The following is a 19,620-nucleotide window of genomic DNA, read 5'->3' as shown; positions in this document are numbered from 1 at the left end:
CTAAGATTTCAATGGGCCTAGTTTTTCTGGCTTTTAATTTTATTGGATTACAATTATGGTTTATATTATTTTTAATTCAACAATTTGTACTCAATTAACTTATTTTAAACATTTTGCTTTTTCTATGTAGAAGTACATTTTCTATTAAACAACGATATAGTGGACTGTATATTTTTATTTGTTATATTATTTTATTGTTTATTTACTATTGATATTTATAGTACTGGCAACGGACCTGCAAAGGTTATTGCTTGCATTCTTTGTTGCACAGCACATTTCCGTATGAAATATATTATTAATACTATCATTAGTATTAAAGCAATAATTAATCCAGCATGTCCGGAAATATGATGGAAATGTAAATCTTTCAATTTTTGATGGTTCTCTTTCATAAATTTAATTTCATTATTCAATCGTTCAAATTCCTCAGTATGATTTAATATTGATAGTTTCAGCGGATCCCAAATAATCTTCGGCGCTTCACTAACTTCTCCTATATAAGGTGTTGATAATAATTCTTCACTTTCGGACTGAATGTTATGGTGGGCAACTAGAATTTTATCGTCGGTTCTTGCCGTACAATATGGCGCAATGCTTAAAACTCCTTGCTGAGGCAAGTCAAACAATTCAATTTGAGAGCCAGTACATTGCAGACGGACTTTTGAATTCGCAGGAACCTTAAACAACCAACTACTTTTCTTTTCTAACTCTACCCAGTAACTTTTAGAGTCGACTACTGTTTTATAGATGCAGTTCGCCGCTTTATCTGGCTTTAGAGGCTGAATCTCACATGCATTATCATTCGCTGAATTCCAGGGCCAACTTCCTTTGCATATTCTCTTATTTAGTTGCCATTTCTGACATTGATTTAATGTGGCTTCCGTCATTATGTGATAGGAATCTATCTCAAAATTATAAATTAAATATTCGGACGTTGTATGCACCATTATTATCCGATCTTCATTTCGAATTGGCACCGGAATAAGCCTGAACAATTTGGATGGATGCCTGCTAAACAGAGGCACTTTTGCACTAATGATCAATTTATCGTCGATGAATAAACCCCTGGCTGTTAACAGTGTATACACCTCCTTAAGTTCCGTACCTGACCGTTTTCCTGGAATTACTAGGTTCTCCGAAAGACTCTGCTGAATTTTGGCAATTTCTTTTTTAAGCTGATTTGGCCTGAGAATATTTGTATTTAGCCTACCGTGATTAATATCAATCAACAGGCTTATAATGCCTGCTTGAATTTTTTCGCCTTCTTCAATCAATGAGTGTAGCTGTTTCGTAATCATAAAGAATTTTATTGATTCCTTATAAACATAATAATTTTCTTTAAGAACTTCTGTCATGTTCTCAATTCTTATTTGCATACTTCTAAAATTGGAGTTAACATCTTCTGTTGTTCTCTTTAATAGATTAGAAGTTGAATCAACCACAGATGTTTGTTTTTGAATTAGTTTATCAAGGTTGTTCTGGTTATCTAACAAATTCTTCATATTTTCTTCTAATTGCTCTCTATCATCTTCATCCATTATACCAAATAAAATATGATACAAGGAACCCATAAATTCGAAAGGAGCACGCTTGCTTCTAGATCTAGACTGTATCATAAACAATTTATTGTTTTCTTCAAGTTCCGATAACTGACTTTGCATATTATCTAAGACTAGACTACATTGCTCTTCAAAGCTATGAAGTCTTTCGCAAACTTTCCTCATACTTTGTATAAGCGCATTACCCTTTGTTAACATTTTAAAATATGGATCCATTTTATAATAGATAACCAAATTCCAAGAAGTACTCACAATCTCAACATCTCCTAGCGGGTCTAGATATATTGCTGAGGTTTTATTTATTTTGTCTATAGAATATCTTGGTGCTATATCTTTAGGTAATGCGCTAGAAACTTGAAACAACATTGCCATAATGATTCCGATCTTGGACATTCCCGATGTCGCTCTAGTTCGTCTTTTTGGCTCTTGGTCAGCCTCATTTTTGTCAACAGACTTTATTCCTTCCAAGGGACAAATTTTAGTAATGGGTCTAGTGATATATCCTTCCTGCATCTTTACTTTAGCCACTCGGACCTTATCATCATTCCCCTTATGCACCTTTTCCACCTTTCCTAAAGGCCATCTTGCAGGATGACAATTCTCATCCTTTAATAAAACTATTTGCCCTTCTTCTATATTAGGAATTTCCTTTTTCCATTTATTCCTTTGCTGGAGCGTATGCAAATATTCACTTTTCCACTTAACCCAGAAATCTTTCTTCATTTTTTGGATAAGTCTCCACCTATCCAAATTTCCGATTTTTTCATCTTCCATTGGTTCGACTATTTCTAAAGGTGGTCTTCCAATTAAAAAATGACCTGGTGTTAAAACTTCTTGTTGGTCCTTCTCACTAACTATAGTGTATAATGGCCTTGAATTTAAGCATGCTTCTATTTGACATAAAAGAGTTGACATTTCTTCATAAGTCAAAATAGTGTCGCCGATTATACGCTTTAAATGGTATTTCATTGACTTAACTCCAGCTTCCCAAATACCTCCGAAGTGAGGTCCTGCCGGGGGAATAAAATGCCAATCAATCCTGTCCTTTTCAAGCTGCGCTGCAATCGTTATATTTTCTTGTATTGCATTAAATAACTCTTGATCTAATTTTCTTGCAGCTCCTACAAAATTTGTTCCGTTGTCTGAATAGATATTGGAACATTTTCCCCGTCTAGCAATAAATCTTCTGAGTGCTGCTAAAAATGCGTCTGAAGTTAGATCGCTTACCATTTCTAAGTGTATGGCTTTGGTGGCCATGCAAACGAATACAGCAACGTATCCTTTAAATGTTTTTTGGCCACGATTTTTTGAACATTTAACATAATAAGGACCTGCGTAATCTATTCCAGTATTAAGAAACGGGAATGTCATCGTCACTCTATATTTTGGCAAGTTACCCATTATTTGCTGAGCTGTATTTTGTTTATACCTTGCACACGTTACACATTCTCTTAAATACTTTTTCAACGAATTTTTCAACCCGAAAATCCAATACTTTCTTTGGATATAGTTTCGCATTAGGTTTATCCCTCCATGCAATGTTTCCTTATGAGCATTTTTTATTAATAAGCTTGTTAGGTGGCATTTTTCTAAAATGATTGGATGTTTAACATTAAATTCTGCATTGGAATTTTGCAATCTTCCTCCAACTCTTAGAACCCCATCCTTGTCCAAAAATGGATTCAATGACAATATTTTATTATTTGTCTTGATTTCCTTTTTGATTTTAAGGCACTTTATCTCTTGCCTAAACTGGTATTCTTGTTGTTTCTTAATAACAACTGTTTCCGCTATTCTTATCTCCTTTACTGAAATAATTGATGAATAGGCTCTATTTCTTGTTTTCATCTGCACGAATCTATTTATGTATGCTATTATACGTATAAGTTTTTCTATACTGGAATACCTTTCTATTAATTCGTAAATAGGATCATCTATTTTGTCATTTAATACTGTATTTATTAAGACAGGTTCTTCTACAGACTGCTGCCGAGGCCAAAGTTCTTTTGGGTCTGCTAGCCATTTCGGACCTTTCCACCAAAAATCACAGTTGATCAACTGGTTAGAATCCACTCCCCTGGATGCTAAATCTGCTGGATTATCCTCTGACTTAACATGATTCCATTCAGTATTTTTTAATTTCCGAATGTCATCCGTTCTTCTTTTTATAAATTTGATCTTACTTTGACCACTGTTAATCCATGCTAAGGTAATCGTGGAATCACTCCAAGCATAGATCTCCATTATATTGTCAATTGATCCTTTTAGTCTTTGGATTAATTCACTAAGCAGGTGAGCTGCACACAGCTCGAGTTTGGGAATTGTCTTCCTATTTTTTATAGGGTTGACTCTACTTTTGCTAGCTATTATATTAACATGAGGTCCTACTTTAGCATAGACTACTGCAGCATATGCTTTTTCGGAGGCGTCCGCAAATCCGTGAATCTGAATGACTGAAGAACTGTTTGAATTAATCCACCTTGGGATTCGAATATTCTCTAACAATAATAAATTTTCTTTATATTTTTCCCAATAATTTTTATCTTCTATGGATAATTCCTGATCCCATTCACTTTTATTTATCCAAAGTTTTTGAATAAAAAGTTTTCCTGAAACCGTGACTGGTGCCAACCATCCTAACGGATCAAATATTTTTGCTAGCGTTGATAACACAACGCGCTTATTTATATTTTTTGATTCATCATTACAATTTACGCTGAACTTAAATAAATCCTTTTGAGGTTCCCATTTTAGTCCTAAAGTTTTAACACATTCATTTTCGATAATATTGAGAACCTTATTGTCCCCTGTGTCCTCCACAGTGGTTAATATTTTGGAATTGTTGGAAATCCATTTCCTTAAGTTGAATCCAACTTTCTGCAATTCATGGGGAATTAATGTTATTAATTTATTAGCTTCTTCTACCGAATCAGCTCCAGTCATTAGGTCATCCATATAGAAATCATTCCTAATTATTGCACTAATAACTTGGTTTTTACATTTATCTGCAATATCTACCAGAACCCTGGTAGCCAAATATGGTGCAGATGCAGTTCCGTAAGTGACTGTGGTTAATTTATATGTTTTAATTTTTTCTTTTGGAGAATTTCTCCATAAAATATATTGATATTTTTGATCATTATTATCTATTTTAATTTGTCGGTACATCTTTTCAATGTCTGCCGAAACAACAAATTCCCATTTTCTCCATTTAATAATAATGTCAAAAATATCTTTTTGAACTCGTGGCCCAACCCACATTATGTCGTTCAAACTTTTGTTATTCGTAGTTTTTGCTGAAGCATCAAAAACTACTCTCAATTTGGTCGTAAGGCTTGAATCTCTAATCACTGCCTGGTGCGGTAAAAAATATTTGCCTTCATCACTCACTTCAATCATGTGTCCTAAATCCATGTATTCATTCATGAATTTAGTGTAGTCAACCTTAAGTTTTTCATTTCTTTTTAGTTTTTTCTCCAGATTCATGTAACGAGCTATCGCTTGTTTCTTTGAATCTCCTAAGGTGACATCCTCCTTGAATGGAATTGACACAATGTATCGCCCATCTGAATCTTTTTTTGTCGTTTTGATAAATTTATTTTCACAGATTTCAGACTCGATATCATCTTTTTCTTCTTCTTCCACTTCCCAGTAGCGATCTAACTCTTTTATTTCTATTGTTGTGGCTACAATGGTTTCTTTTCCTTTGGATTTTTTACATCCAGAAACTATCCACCCGAAATCAGTTTTTTGCCCAAGGAGACCGTCTATTTTTATAACTCCATTTTGCAGAATGTGAGTATATACGTCTGCTCCAATGATTAAATCAATGCGACCCGGTTTATTAAAATCGGGGTCGGCTAATTTAAAGTTCTTCCATTTTTTCTGATCAACATTAATCGTGTTGACTGGAAGTGCCTTCATAAGTTTTGGGAGAATAATTGCTTCAATTTCTAAATTTTTCGGAGAATTTCTTATCGAAATAACCGCTTTGTGCTTGGAGATGCACGTTCCTGTGGAAGATACTCCACTTATTTCAGTATGAGACCGAAATTTTTTCAATTTTAGAATCTGTGCAGACTCTTCTGAAATAATTGTGCTTTGAGAGCCACTATCAATCAATGCTCTTAATTGTTCAAAGCCTCCATACCTCGACTTTACTTGAATCAAGGCCGTGGCCAACAAGGCTTGACCTGTTGTTCTACACGTATTCACTTTTTCTGGATTATGACCTGCAAAGTGAAGTAACGTGTGGTGAGGTTTACGACAAGTCGAACAAAGCTGCTCGCTTATACATTTTTTACCAAACGGATGCCTCAGACATCTTAGGCAAATCCCATTTTTTCTTACCCAGTCAGACCGTTCTGCTGGATTCATTATTTTAAATTTATGGCATTGAATTAAATAATGCCCTGGTAGTTTGCAATATGCACAATTGTCACTATAATTTTTATTCTTGTTATTATTAATCATTTTCTTTACAGGTTTTACTTCCTGTGAGAATGATGATATAGAATTGAGCCTTTGCTCTAAAAAGTCCATGACATCAGAAAGTGCCTGTATTTCTTTTGTCTTTTTAACATGGCTTTCATATAAATTGAGTGATTCTTTATTGAATTTCCGAAGAATTATGTGAGCGAAAATTGCATCCACATCTTCTGGTAATTGTGCCTTTAATTTTATAATATAAATTGACTCGTTAATCGTGTCAATAAATGTCTTTATTTGCTTATTGGATTCTAAATTTAAATTTGGCATATCCATAAGCCTATTCATATGATCTGAGAATATGTTTCTTTTATTCTCATATCGCTTGGTCAAAAACTCCCAAGTGGCTTCATAATTTTCTCCAGAGCCGAGCAGTAAATGAGTAACCACATTTCTGGCTTCTCCTTTTAATGCTGACTTTAGATAATTAAATTTGAGAGAAGGACTGAGATCCTCTCTCACATGTATGAGCTCTGTAAAGAGTTCATTAAAAAGATCCCATTCTTTGGAATCACCAAAGAAGGTGGGAATCTGTATTTTAGGCAGGGTTGGTAACTCCTCCGCCTTAACAACCGTCGACATTTCAGCTTTATTTATTGTGCCACTGAGTCGACTATTAATGGCTGTAAGAATATTTTGTTTGTCAAATTCAAGTTCGCTAATTTCTTCTTCGAATAGCGAACTCTCAAAATGACTATTCACCTGTTCAATCAGGTTATCTATTTTATGCCATAAAAATTCAATTTTATTTTTCCTTATTTTAAGGAAATCTGGACTACTGTCTATTAGTTTAGACGTATCTTCTAGATATACTCGAAATTGGCCAACATTATTACGAAATGCCTGCTCTACTTTTAAAGCGTTGTTTTGTGCTATACCCTCTTTTTCAGGGTGACCACGCATTTCAAGGTTTAATGTAGGGGGAGGGTTTGATTTAGGGACAGTGTTTGATTTAGGGAAAGTGTTTTCTACCGACTCGCCCTTAATTTTTTCATTTTTATTTTTAATTTTTTCTAACACCATCATTATTAAATCATACTGCTTCGCGTTAAAATATTCATGATCGACAACGCCGATCTTTAACAAATTGCTATGATTAGCAATGAAACATTTTTGAAGCTCATTTAATTTTAGAATTTCTACATCTGTTAATGTTGGTTTTACTTCCAACTTTCTAATTTCCAAAATAATTTCGGACTGCTTCTTAAGGAATTGAATAGTCTTTTCTGACATCATTTTGAAAATTTTTTGTAATTTCTTAATATATATAGTACGTGTATATGTATTTTATATGTATTTATATATATATGTGTGTTTGGATAAACAGAAAATTCTTGTTTTGACTTAGCTGATGTCGTTGTTGTTGCTGCTGCTGTTGCTGCTGTTGTTGCTGCTGTTGCTACTGCTGTTGCTGCTTCTGCTGCTGCTGTTGTTGCTGCTTCTGCTGCTGGTAGAGGCTCCTTTGAATTTGACTTCCTTCTCTTCTTTAAGGCTCCGTCGATGTTTAAAGATGATTTTTTTTTTTTTTGGCACGTTTTATTATTTTTGTAGTCCAGTCAGATTTTTTGTTTTTTAGCCATTTATTTCGGCATTTATGCTCTTTTGGCATATACACTGCACTCTATTTATGAGCTGATTTAATGCTATTAGAGCATTTATAAGGCACTGTTTTCAGGCACTTTTTATTTAATTTATGCTCTTATGGCATATACACTGCACTCTATTTATGAGCTGATTTAATGCTATTAGAGCATTTATAAGGCACTTTTGTTATGCACTTTTTAATTTCACAATTGCTGATGTATGGCCTCAAGCACGCCTTACCACAATTTATAATGGTACACAAAGCAACCTTTAGCTATAGACTATAAGGTGCTTGTTTTAAAACATAAAAGATTCTTTTGTATCTTTTTGCTTTTTATATTTATACTCTGTTCCTTACCTTTGGTAGGGGGAAACAAGAGTCACTTATTTTTGCTACCTTTAGCTGCAAGATTAACTTAGCAATGCTTAAAGGAGCTGGCCTTTCTCTGAGTCCCTTACCTTTGGTAGGGGGAAACTGCAGAGTCGATTAAAGGCTCGATTGACCAAATGTAATGTCCCAAATAAGAAGACTTTACTCGTTGAGTTTTTGTAAGAAACTAATTTTATTTGGAAATATCTTCGGTTTAAATAGGTGACATGAGAATCGCATCTTAAAGTAAATGGCCTACGCAGAGGCCTAAGTAAATAGTCCCCGCCTTATCGAGGTCCCACGCTCGGGCACATCTGCCTATCTTGAGCGGCGAGGACCTTATCTGTGGTCTCCCACTAAGGGACTATTTTAGGAGGCGGGGAACGATCTCAAGTGACTGACTCATGTAGTGTGCACTTAAATTACATGTTTTTGAGCAATGCACCCATGTCGCCTTAGATAACAAAATCCTAAATATAATTTATCGCTCTCGATTCATTTACATAAGATATGAACGGAGCCCAAAATTGTAAGTCTTTAAATATATTCGTGTTCATGTGTGAACAAAATGTTTTCCTTTAATTGTTTTCCAATTTGCGGCAATTACGTCGGTGATTGCAATGGCAAGAGTAATTGATATAGCAAGATGTAAAATGTGAATCAGATTCAATTAACAATGCCGTGATTGTTTAAATATTATTTTAGGTTTGCGATCAACAGCACCCATTGGTAGAGGCAATGAATAAAGTTCAAAAGTAAAACTATGCTAAATATTACTTCATTATTCATTTTAAAGGACACTTTACAACTTTCCCTTTTTGCGGCAGAACCTTCGTTGTCAAAATGGAGCTCATTTCCCTGGCACTTGAAAGTTGGCCCAAAATACCTCAGTTGACGGACAACGAACAAGCGGAGAAAGTTTTTAAGATTTTGTACGGAAACTTTGATGCAGCTTGGACTAATTTGATTAGGTGCCAGCAAGAAGCAAGCTCCACAAAATATGTTAGAATGCAACACGACCAAAGAAAAGTTCTCGTCTCGCTTCTGGCTGAAAAAAAAAAAACCATTTCTGGCCATGACTTTGCACAGCAGAATGTTTCAAGTTTGGTTGCTCATTTCCTGAAATGTTCGCTCTTAAGCTAATTTAGGGCCAGTTCCTTTTTGCAAATTCTCATTTCGCAAGCAAAATCACCGAATTGATACTGACAAAGCGAATTATTAATGGCAAACTGGCAAACATTCAATTAGAATCCCAGTTCAAGTGGCAATATCCCGCAACCTGCAACATGACTTACCAGCCGTACATAGACGCATATCCTCATCGTATCCGTCAGAGCAATCGGGTGCACCATCGCATAAATATTGGATGGAAATGCAATTACCATCCCCGGGACACTTGAAGGGCTCATACGGATGACAGGCTTCTGAAAACGGAAAATGAAAAAGAAATCTGTGTGTCAGTCGGCAAACGTGTAAGTCGTTTCAAAATAAAAAGTTTGGAAAAATATTTGTATGTTCAATAGAAACAAGTGCGCAATCACTATATTTATTTGTTTAAACAGTATAATCGGTTTTGTTTACCAACAATTTAATACATTTCGTTTATTTTAATTCCATATTTATTTTCTGCTTCTAATATAACTGGATTAGTTCAGTTCAACGGACCGCAATGAATTATTGTTTAAATTATTGGCAGAGTCTTTATGCAACCCACAGAGTGTTTTTAATATTAGAAAACAAGAGAGAACGCTATAGTCGACTATTAGATACCCATTACTCAGCGGCTAAATTAAAAAATCCATAAAATATATGTACGTTAACTATTCGCCGTTGAATTAGCTTCCGAATAACATTTTGAAATCGGTAAGAGTTACAACGCTTACTTCTCATACTTTTCAACGAATCTACTGTATTATGGGTTTAAAAATCAATAATAGATTTTTCTAATTATATTTAAAATATGTTTTCATATATTTTTAATTTGAATAATTAAATTTAAACAATGCACCCATAGGATTTTTTGCAGACAGATTTATTTGCTAAACTTGTTTGCTTTATCTGCTATAATTGCATGTATCTGTTTTGAATACAAATATTAAGAGAAAAATATTTGTAGTTTAGATTATACTGGTTTTAATCAAGAAACTTTCTGGTTTTTTAATTTGTTGAACATGCAATAAAATTATTCTTTCATTTCGGCAAATAAAAAACTAATTAAGTTCTATTTTCGGGGCCAAACAAAAAAGTATTCAATTCAATTAAGAAACAAACAATAGCCTAAGTCCAAATAAGAACGGCAAAAATAATAAAAATATCACGAAAATGTTTTCTCACAATTAAGCAAATTAATTTGCTTTCATGTTGTTTATTGTTTACATTTTCCCTCGCCATATTTTGCTGTTCATAAAAAGGCGTTAAGGAAGCTTTCAGTTTTATGAGGGGGTGTAAAAGAATGAAAAGGATAAGGACATGATGACGTTTCCCCATCAGAGTGAAACATCAGCACCACAAAAAATGAACAGAACAAAACGAGGAGAAAGTTAATTGAATTTATTGTTTCTGCTTGTGCCGAAATTCCACATTTTTCATATAATATGTAAAGCCGAATTTGCAGGCTTATTTCTTTTTTTTTTCTGTTTGCTTTTTGTGTACATTTCTTTTCTGGCCAAGGCAAATTGGTTTTATTAGGCTCTGCACGTGGGAGCGCAAAATTTTTGGAAAACAATTTTCATTCGTCGACGCACATTTTCGCGGTTCCCCAAATGTGGCTAAATCCCTATCGCAAGCAAAAACGTTGGCTCTTTTGCTTTTGTTTTATGACTGCCAAAAAAAAGTTAAGCATTCAAAGATCAAATCTTTTTTTGCCCGAGCAAAAAAGTTGAATTTAATTTTCTACCAAAGAAAATGTCCATGCCCGCGAACTTTTGTCACGGCACTTTGAAAATTTTTCGGTTAAAGTTCAGAGGGAGTTTCGCTGCTTCTTTTTCCTCTACTTTCTATTCTATCTCTCTTTTCAAGTTTGTTAAAATCACCATGTAAAATAATACAAAAAATAGTTAGTTAAGAACGTTTATTAAAGCCTTGTTCTTGTCACCTTGGCCAGCGGCAAGGTGAAACAACTTGACGGACATTGCACATACGCACCGTGGCACGCGCGAGACAAGTTAATTTTGTGTGATTCATTATGTTTCGGTTAATGTCAAAACAATTGGAATTTATGTGCTTGGCACCACTAATTGACAGGCCGAGGGATCCAATAAGTCTCCCCTTACCTCATGGAGAAAGCCCCAGAAAATCAGCTCACTGGATATAATTCTGTGGGAAAAGTGTTTCGGGTTTATTGTGCGTACTGTGCTCAGATTGAAAAGGTCAAATGAGCCAAAGGGTTGGTTGGTCTGGCCTTTAGCCGGTTTCCCGTCTTGGGTTTTCGCCCTTTTCCCCTTTGAAAGATATCGATGCTGGCCTTAACACTCGCACTTAAAGTTGGCTTTTATGTGGCATAAAAAGGACAACTCTTGTACTTTGTTGTGGCGTTTGTTTTCTCTATTATTTTGTTGTCGATTTTAGTTTAGTCCCGTTTCCATTCTCGTTTTATACAACAATTGATTACCATTTGAATACTTTATTATTTTTAATGCCTTTTCGGTTTACGATCAAACGTGATACGTTGCAAGCGAAAGGATTGGCTATCCGAACTTCTTGTGCAAATGTCTTTTGAATAATTTATTCAACTTAGAAGTGGAACAGAAAGGAATTGACTCTTTCGAAGAAATCTGAGATAATCTGGGATAATCAGTGCTCTTTTTTCTAATAAACCCAGTTTTTCTAAGAAATGAATTAATTATAGTATTAATGATTTCATTAATACCATTTTCTACTAAAACCCCATTTAAAATAGGCCATATCTTTTACTAAACCTACAAAATCTTGAAGAGCTTGTTTTATAAAGTAATCATGTGTTGCGCACATTTAACGGCATAGCCCAGGCTTTTAAGCAAACTCAGTGAAATGTGATTTCCCAATATCAAGGAGGCAAAATCAGGGTGGGTCGGTTGCACACATAATGAATGTTGCACACATAATGAATGTTGCAGAATATTGCATTAAAGCCAAAAGTATAAAGTCAACACACAGCTTCCTGCTCCTCCTGGCGTCTTTCTGGCCAACAAAAAAATAAAAATAATAAGCATATACATGGCCAAACAGAGTTAAATGACGAGTAAAGCTTCTGGCCGCACACAATGTTGTTTCCGCCTGACAATGTCCAAAAGCCAAAATCCAGAAGCTCGTTCAACATTTTGCTAAGCGCCGCACGTGACACCAAAGAATATTGTTACACTCGCCTTTCGTTGCTGTCTCCCTATGGAATAATCTTAACTATCCGGCACTATGGCCGTATAAAAACGAGTAATAACACTGTGCAACAAAATTGGCAGTTGTCGCTGCAGAGCTTGTGTTTTATGCGCAGCTTTAGCTGAACGTTGAAAAGTTACTTTATAAAACCGCTCGAAGTTTATAAACCATTGGAGTTTCAAAAAAGTAAGTTAAATTTTATTAATTAATAAAACATTTCCTCAAGCCCTCGTCAAAAGACTTAAACGCATGCTTAAAGCGTTTGGAATACCAAAAGAAACTTTCTGATTAAGATACAAGCCACATTTTCTTTAAAGGGAATTGTTTGCAAGTTTATCGAAAAAGGCACATAGTGTACTTCTATACCACAGACAGCGTGCCAGTTAACAGAATTTTAGTTTTCCTGTGTCAATTTGCGAAACACCAAAAGCAGCAGCAGCAGGCGTTGTCACGCATGGCGTATGCGCAATGTTACACAGTTATTGCTCTTGGCTCGGCTACATGTTGTATCAGCTGCTGCTTTGTGGCTACCATAGCATCTATGGCCCATCCGCCTGCCAATTGCAGTTTACCTGACCCTCGCAATTGCCTGGGCGTGTTCCAGTTATGGAGGGTGGATTCTCCTCATGGTCGATGGGCAATATCCGTCCATATCTGCGTAGTTTGGAGTTGGGGCAAGTTGGGGTTCAGCTTCAGCTTCAGCCTAAGTTTCGGCATGACTTCGATCCACTGACAGCTGCCAGTTTGTAAGCAGCCAGGACACACAGTCGGTACAGTTATGACCAAGAGTTAACTTTAAGGGGATGATGGAAGTTCTGACGACTTTTGTGGCTGCCTTTAATTGGCAGTAGCCTTTCATGGGAATAATCAAGTGAGGTAACTACGAAATTTATTTAATTGTTGGTTTCCATTGTAGTGTGAAGACCTAACTAGCACATTATTAAAGAGCGCACATTTTCTTGATGAAGTTAAGGTAAAGTTCTGTAAGAGGCACGTATTCTTTAATAAGGTATTTATATTCAAAACTTGGAATTAAGCGAATTAATTATAATTATATAATAAATATTGAATATATTTTCATAGGCAACCAACAATTACATTACATAACAGGCAAAGTGCAGAATTGAAGTATTATATTCATGAAGGACTTCATAAACGTTTTATCTTTTGATTAAAACGTAATTATGCTGCCGGCCCCATGTGGATTCATTTCTGTCCATGAAGACTTGCGGCTAGCTAACCAACTTCCCTTGACCAACCCAGGTTTTCTTCAGACACAATCATATGCCGGCCATAATTAAGCTTTGCATATGCGAACCGCATATGTGAGTGACTAGCTAAAGTTGGCAAATATGGCAAACTGAGACCGCACAACACGACGGCATGTGGGGAAATAAACAAAGGGAACAGCACAGAGTGACGTATACGCAATATCAACTAAATAATTGCACACACCCTGGGCCAACGGCATATGTAGCGCACTAATGAAAATTACTTTCCTTGCCTGTAAGTTGGTTGTTTGGTTAGTCGCTATGTTGGGTGAAAACCAGTTTGATTGCAGTGGCAAAAACAATAGTTGCCCAACAGCAGCAGCAGCACCATGAAGAACTAATTGTTTTCCTTATAAATTAGCACATTTGTATGCAATGCCACGCACACACAAAACAGAACAGAACTCTGGCGTAATTTATTAGTAGCACCATGGGTACACATTCGTAGGTATGTATATATGTATATAACCCACCGATTCCGGCCCTCGAGGACATGCATCTCGACGTCGCTTCGAATGTCTTGCCGGCGTTACGGTTACGGCCACGTTTACGCTCCGGGCCAACTGAGTGTGAGATATGGCTTTGGTCTGGCATTATTGCCTGCGAATGTGTTCCACCACGAATGGCAATGGAATATACGTATTGAATAAGGCATTTGCAGTTCGGCAAAAGGCGGGGGGTGTTGGTAGAACAAAGAAATCGAACACCATGTGAGGTGACAAATAACCGATAAAATAGTTGGTATATATAGCAAAATATGATATGTCATATATTGAGTGACCAGAAGAATTGAAGAAGATATGTTAAATTCTAACTAATATACATTGTTCATGTGCACAGATTATTTTTGTTGTGCATACTTCTAATTGGGCAGTATTGCTAAAAACAACAAAGCTTTCATGTTACTATTGTAATTTTACAAATGATTATCTTTAAAACTTTAAAGCAATGTAATATTCATACTGTCGCACATAAAGATTAGAGCCTATTTGCATGGAAAATATTCAGCAATTTAAAAATTCATTAGCAACATTTTGAATCATTAATCAGCCATATCCATTAGTCCGCTTAAGCTAATTGCACTCAGGCATACTGCATAAACACAAGTGCATGTGCACAGCCGAAATGCAACTGGGAAAATATCGGAAATAAGGTGAAGGTGATGGAGTAATGGGTAAGCTAATTAATTTGCAGGATAAGGAGGATGTCAAGTCACAATGTCAGTCCATTAACTTTATTAAATCGCACCCAGATGACATTGTTCACACGCTTCAAAACCCGGCTACCTGCTGAAAACCAGGACTTAGTACCTGCATTTTTGATTCCCGTGTCATTTTTCAATTTGAATATTAAATGAGATTCGGAAATGTCAAGTTCCGAAGTAAATGGCTTAAACCGAGGAATCAATATAAGCGTCAAGGTTGATCTAACGACGGCATTCTGACCGTGTTATAAATAAAATATAAATGCCAAAGACCAATTAATAATTAACTAGTAATATAAGGCCGTCATTCTAGGTAAGCTCCACCAATATCAGTGCAAACTGTAGCTATTTTTAACTGTGAAATGGTTGTAGCCAAAATCAGAATCGTTTAGAACAACACTTTAAAATAAACTTGGTGGGAAACAAGTTTATGATCCTCCAAAGTCTGCCGTAAACTTTTCACTATTATTGGCCAATAAAAACGAAAATATGTCGAATGGAAGCGTGCAAAAACAAATGCGCTTTCCATAACGGAAATGCCTTTGTTAAAGTGTGGAAAGCGCTTACAGGAAAAAAATCCGTGTGCGCAGCAAAATTTGCAATCATAAAAGCACGGATTTTTCCTCCATTTTCCTCCCCTTTTTCTAATAGCTGTGGGTGCGGAAAACTAATGCAATTCGTTCCGTTTGGAGGGCTTAGGCGTGTCCGGGCGGAATTTGATTTCTTTTACGCAAATTTGTTGACGGGAAATGAAGCGGAAATGGGAGCACATCGTTAAGGTGCAAGGACCCTTCCCTACATGCGCCATTTTAATGGCCCAAGCCGTCACAAATAGCTTGTTAGAAGGAACGCAATCTCAGGTCCTGAATTTGATTTTTGCGTAATTTGAACTTGCGTAGCCAAGTGGAACATGATTAAGTGCGATTTCGATAGGATGGCAGCGGGATAAATTAGAAATTAAGCAATCGGTTTCATGGCAATTTCTTAAATAAAACAGGATTTATTTTAGATCGAAACTTACGTGTCAGCAAGTGACATCATTTTAATTTTCCCCACTAACATTGCTATTAAAAAAACCATAAATATGGATAAAGAAGTTTTCTTTGAGATCAGTATGTTTAAATTCAATTATCCTACATGCTTTCACGCTTTCATAAACTAAATAAATGCCAGAGGAAAAAGGACAAAATAAACTTTTCACATCAATTACTAATTCATGCTAAAATACGAAATTCAACTAAAAACTGTATGAAAAAAGCCTAAGCCAAAAACTCAACAGCATAACCAACTGTCAACAGCAGTTTTGTGTGTCGAAAAAATTCAGCTAAAATCCGAGTTTTTGGTAATACTTCTGTTTAGATCCAGCTGAACATGGCAACAGACAGGACAACGTCATTAAACTAAAATAAGCTTACACGAGAGACTGTTCCCTTTGTGGCCAAGTACCGAAAAAAACGAACCACCCTTCAACCAAATATGTATTCACAAAATGTCTAGAATGGCTGAAATGAGTGAAATGGCTAAAATGTCTGAAATATCCGAAATGGATGGGACAGTCTGTGGCTGCACTTCACGCAATCAAACAGAATGCCAGGCCAACAATTGTCATTTGGCTGGCGTTTGGAGAACCGCCAAGCCACCAACCCGAAATGAGTTCATCACACAAAAAGTTGTACAAATGTATTTGATATCCGACAGATATATTCGTATGTATATTTGCACCCAGTCAAAGTTCGCATTACAACGAGCCAACGAGCCAGAATGAAAATAATTTCGTGCAAGCGAATGGCAAGCGAATGGAATCCAACAAAGCGTATGACAAACTCTGAATTTAAAAGCGAGCAAAAATGGCAAAACGCAAACGAAATAAAAGCCCCTCCTCTGACACTATTACGACAATGGAACGAAAGCATTTCACATGATCCTAATCGCTATTTGGATGTTTGTTTGCCCGTTTATTTTTACCCCAGCACAATGAAAAACTAGCACGGCATGTTCACTGCAATTGGGGCGTATGGGTTTTCTGCGTAGAACTAAAACTAGAATTAAGCTGTCGAAAAAGCTTGACTTGAATTCATTATGTTATATGAAACAGATAGGGTTAACTATATGTAAACCATTAAAGCATGGCAAAAATCAACGATCAATCTATTAAGAACTTTGTGCCATTTGAGCAAAGGTACTGTTTTTTTTTAAATCCAGTTCCCACTTAAAAAGGATTTAAAAACACCAAAGAGAAGGTTTTAAAATACAGGACATCCTTCACAAGTTCCACATAGAATTAGATATGCCCCCAGCAGCTCCATCATTTCATTTAATCCATCCAGATCATTTAACACCCCCTTCCAAATGATTTTCCAGTGCCATCAAAATCCTGGCGAGCAACTTTACGTGCTGGTGTCGTGCCGCAGGCAATTATCAAATGCCACAGTGAGGCACAGAAGTCAGCTGCAGCAATAAATACGGGTGTCGGTGTTACTCTATCTTAATCTGTGGATTGTAACGATATCCTACAGTTGTCAGTGGACATTGGAGCCTTGACCCAGATGTGCGAATGGCCATTCCCCATGGCCAATGTCAACGGCAATGGCTGCGAAATCGTCGACGGGAAGTCATTAAATTGATGGAATTTCCGGTTCCGTCTTTGACTTCCATTCGCTGCGCTCACTTTTGGACTACGGTGTGGATATAACACCGGGAATTATTAATGTTTATGCACTCACGTGTTAATGACTCTGACAATTCTCAGCTTTTTGTTTGCTTTTTCGCTGAAACGGTAATTGAATTACCGAGTTCGCACTTTGGACATAAAAGAAGAATTATAGAGGATTGACTCATGCCATCGACGAGCTGTAAAATTGATGTTCCACTTAAATGGCATTTGATTTTATGGCCAGGATGTTTGTGGATTGACTGAGTTGAAGTTCGGTTCCTGCGACACTTAATCCTTGACCCATTGAGCGGACTCATAAATATATACATATATAACCAGCAAAGACAAAAGCTTTACAAAATTTTTTACATACAATTCTTGGCTTCTAAATGCAAATGTCATGCCCCAAATATAGAACCAAGGTTTTGCAGCCATACCTTGTCTTGGCTGACACATTTTCGCCTTGCCTCTTGTTAATTGCAACCGAGAACCTTGCACTTCATGCCCCCCATTCCATTCCGCCCACACGTTGCACTGGAAAAATGCTAAAATAATTACCACTTGAGTTGGTCGTGGCCAAGGAATATGACAATTACGCGAACGCAGGACATGGTGTCCCCGTTGGCAGTCAGTCGTGCGTTTAAGCCAAGTTCTAAGACTCCTGCAGTTTGTGTTTTTCCGCCCTTCTTCTCCCATTTAATCCGCATTTTTGTCCCCACAGAGCGAGTGATGCAATTAAATGGTTTCAGTAAATTTAAGCGCTTAACTTTTCACCGCAACTTGAAGGGTTTTGTTTTAACATACAAGCTTAGTTGGGGCCAGAGGATTTTCGCAAAGGAAATGTTAGTTCAAGAGCCACCGCGAAAGTTAAACAAACCCAAAGGATGGGTTACGAATACACATACTTGACTGTACGGTGAACATGACCTTAGAATAGAAGTCTGCTCTTAACTTTTAAAAGTTTTCTCACGTAAAGATTTATACTATAAACTTTATCTTTAAGGTTAGGGATTCAGTAACTCCTTAAATCATTTACATGCGTTCAAATATCCATATTTATTAATTTTTATGTTGAAGAATGGAAAAAGTGAGGTAATTAACCACCTCACTTTTTCCATTCTTCAACATAAAAATTAATAAATATGTTTTTTTTCCTGTTTCTCTTAAACTAAAAACTGTATGTGAACAGCCTAAATTTCTTAGCTTGTTATGTAATTATCCATTTTTTTGCTAACAAATCCGGGTGCTACTGACAGCTTTTCCCACTCAATCAAATTGATCAGCTGCGTACAGCGCCTCACCCAAACTTTCGCATTGAAATGTCAAGACATTAGCGTATAGGCCACAAAATTAATGGGCCTAATCATGGCGAATGTTTGGCCAAGTTCGAGTTTACCAACGCTTCTTCTAAATTAGTCGTAATAGGCAGCACGTTACGGAAGTACAATGTAGTCGTTTGCTCTTTTACATGTTGTCTGTTTTGTATGCAAGTTTCTGTAATTGACAGATGGTACGAACATTCGTTTTGATTAACATTCTATTGGGCGAATATTTCCGTGGAGCGGGGGTGTAAAAAAAAAAAGATATTAATGCCCTTGGAGTCGACTTTTTGCGCCATTTTCCTGGGTGCTTTTCATGCCATATTGCCTTTTCCACAAAAGAGCCGTAGGCAACAAAAGTTACAGAAACAAATTTTTGTTATTCTTTAGCGCTTTTTGTCTTTTTTAAACTTTTTGTGCTGCCTTCACCTGGTGGAAATCACACGCCTCAATGGGCAAATTACTAACTAGGTGGGCCGAATGATAAGGTATGAGGTCCTCCGCCCGCTTCCATTAGAGAATAATGAAATTACTTTACTCTTTGACATTTGATGCAAGTCGCAGGTAGCTAAGCTCTCTCAATTTTTCAAGGACAGGTTCAGCTTTTGACGGTTGCCGATGAGACGGGTAGAGTGGTTTATGGTATAGTTTAAGGTATATGAGTATCTGGGTTTCCAGGTATTCCATCGCATCCCTCACTCAGGCATCAATCGCTCAATAAGCCGCTGACTTCATCTTAAATCATGTTCACCACAGCCCATTTAATCGATACGACCGGCAAAACCGATCTATCCCATGTTTGCGATAAGGCGCTACAAG

At 36.5% G+C, this 19,620-nt stretch overlaps 1 protein-coding gene across 3 annotated transcripts in view, besides 2 other annotated features; it reads right to left on the bottom strand.

Moving 5' to 3' along the window:
• Positions 1-8,567: part of a mobile genetic element that runs on past the window's edge.
• The window catches only part of CG31221 (uncharacterized protein), a 47,623-nt gene that overhangs the window by 10,184 nt on the left and 17,819 nt on the right, over positions 1-19,620 (bottom strand). For all 3 annotated transcript variants that reach the window (NM_169860.3, NM_001275800.2, NM_169861.3), the window contains exon 3: positions 9,297-9,425. In NM_169860.3, coding sequence (NP_732424.1) covers positions 9,297-9,425 — 129 coding nt within the window. The remainder of the gene's footprint in view (positions 1-9,296; positions 9,426-19,620) is intronic.
• Positions 9,740-9,783: a mobile genetic element.

The sequence above is a fragment of the Drosophila melanogaster genome, chromosome 3R, assembly GCF_000001215.4.
Source record: "Drosophila melanogaster chromosome 3R".
NCBI classification, from domain to species: Eukaryota; Metazoa; Arthropoda; class Insecta; order Diptera; family Drosophilidae; genus Drosophila; species Drosophila melanogaster.
Note: the sequence above shows the minus strand (reverse complement) of the source record. Positions and strands in the feature narration are given on the sequence as shown.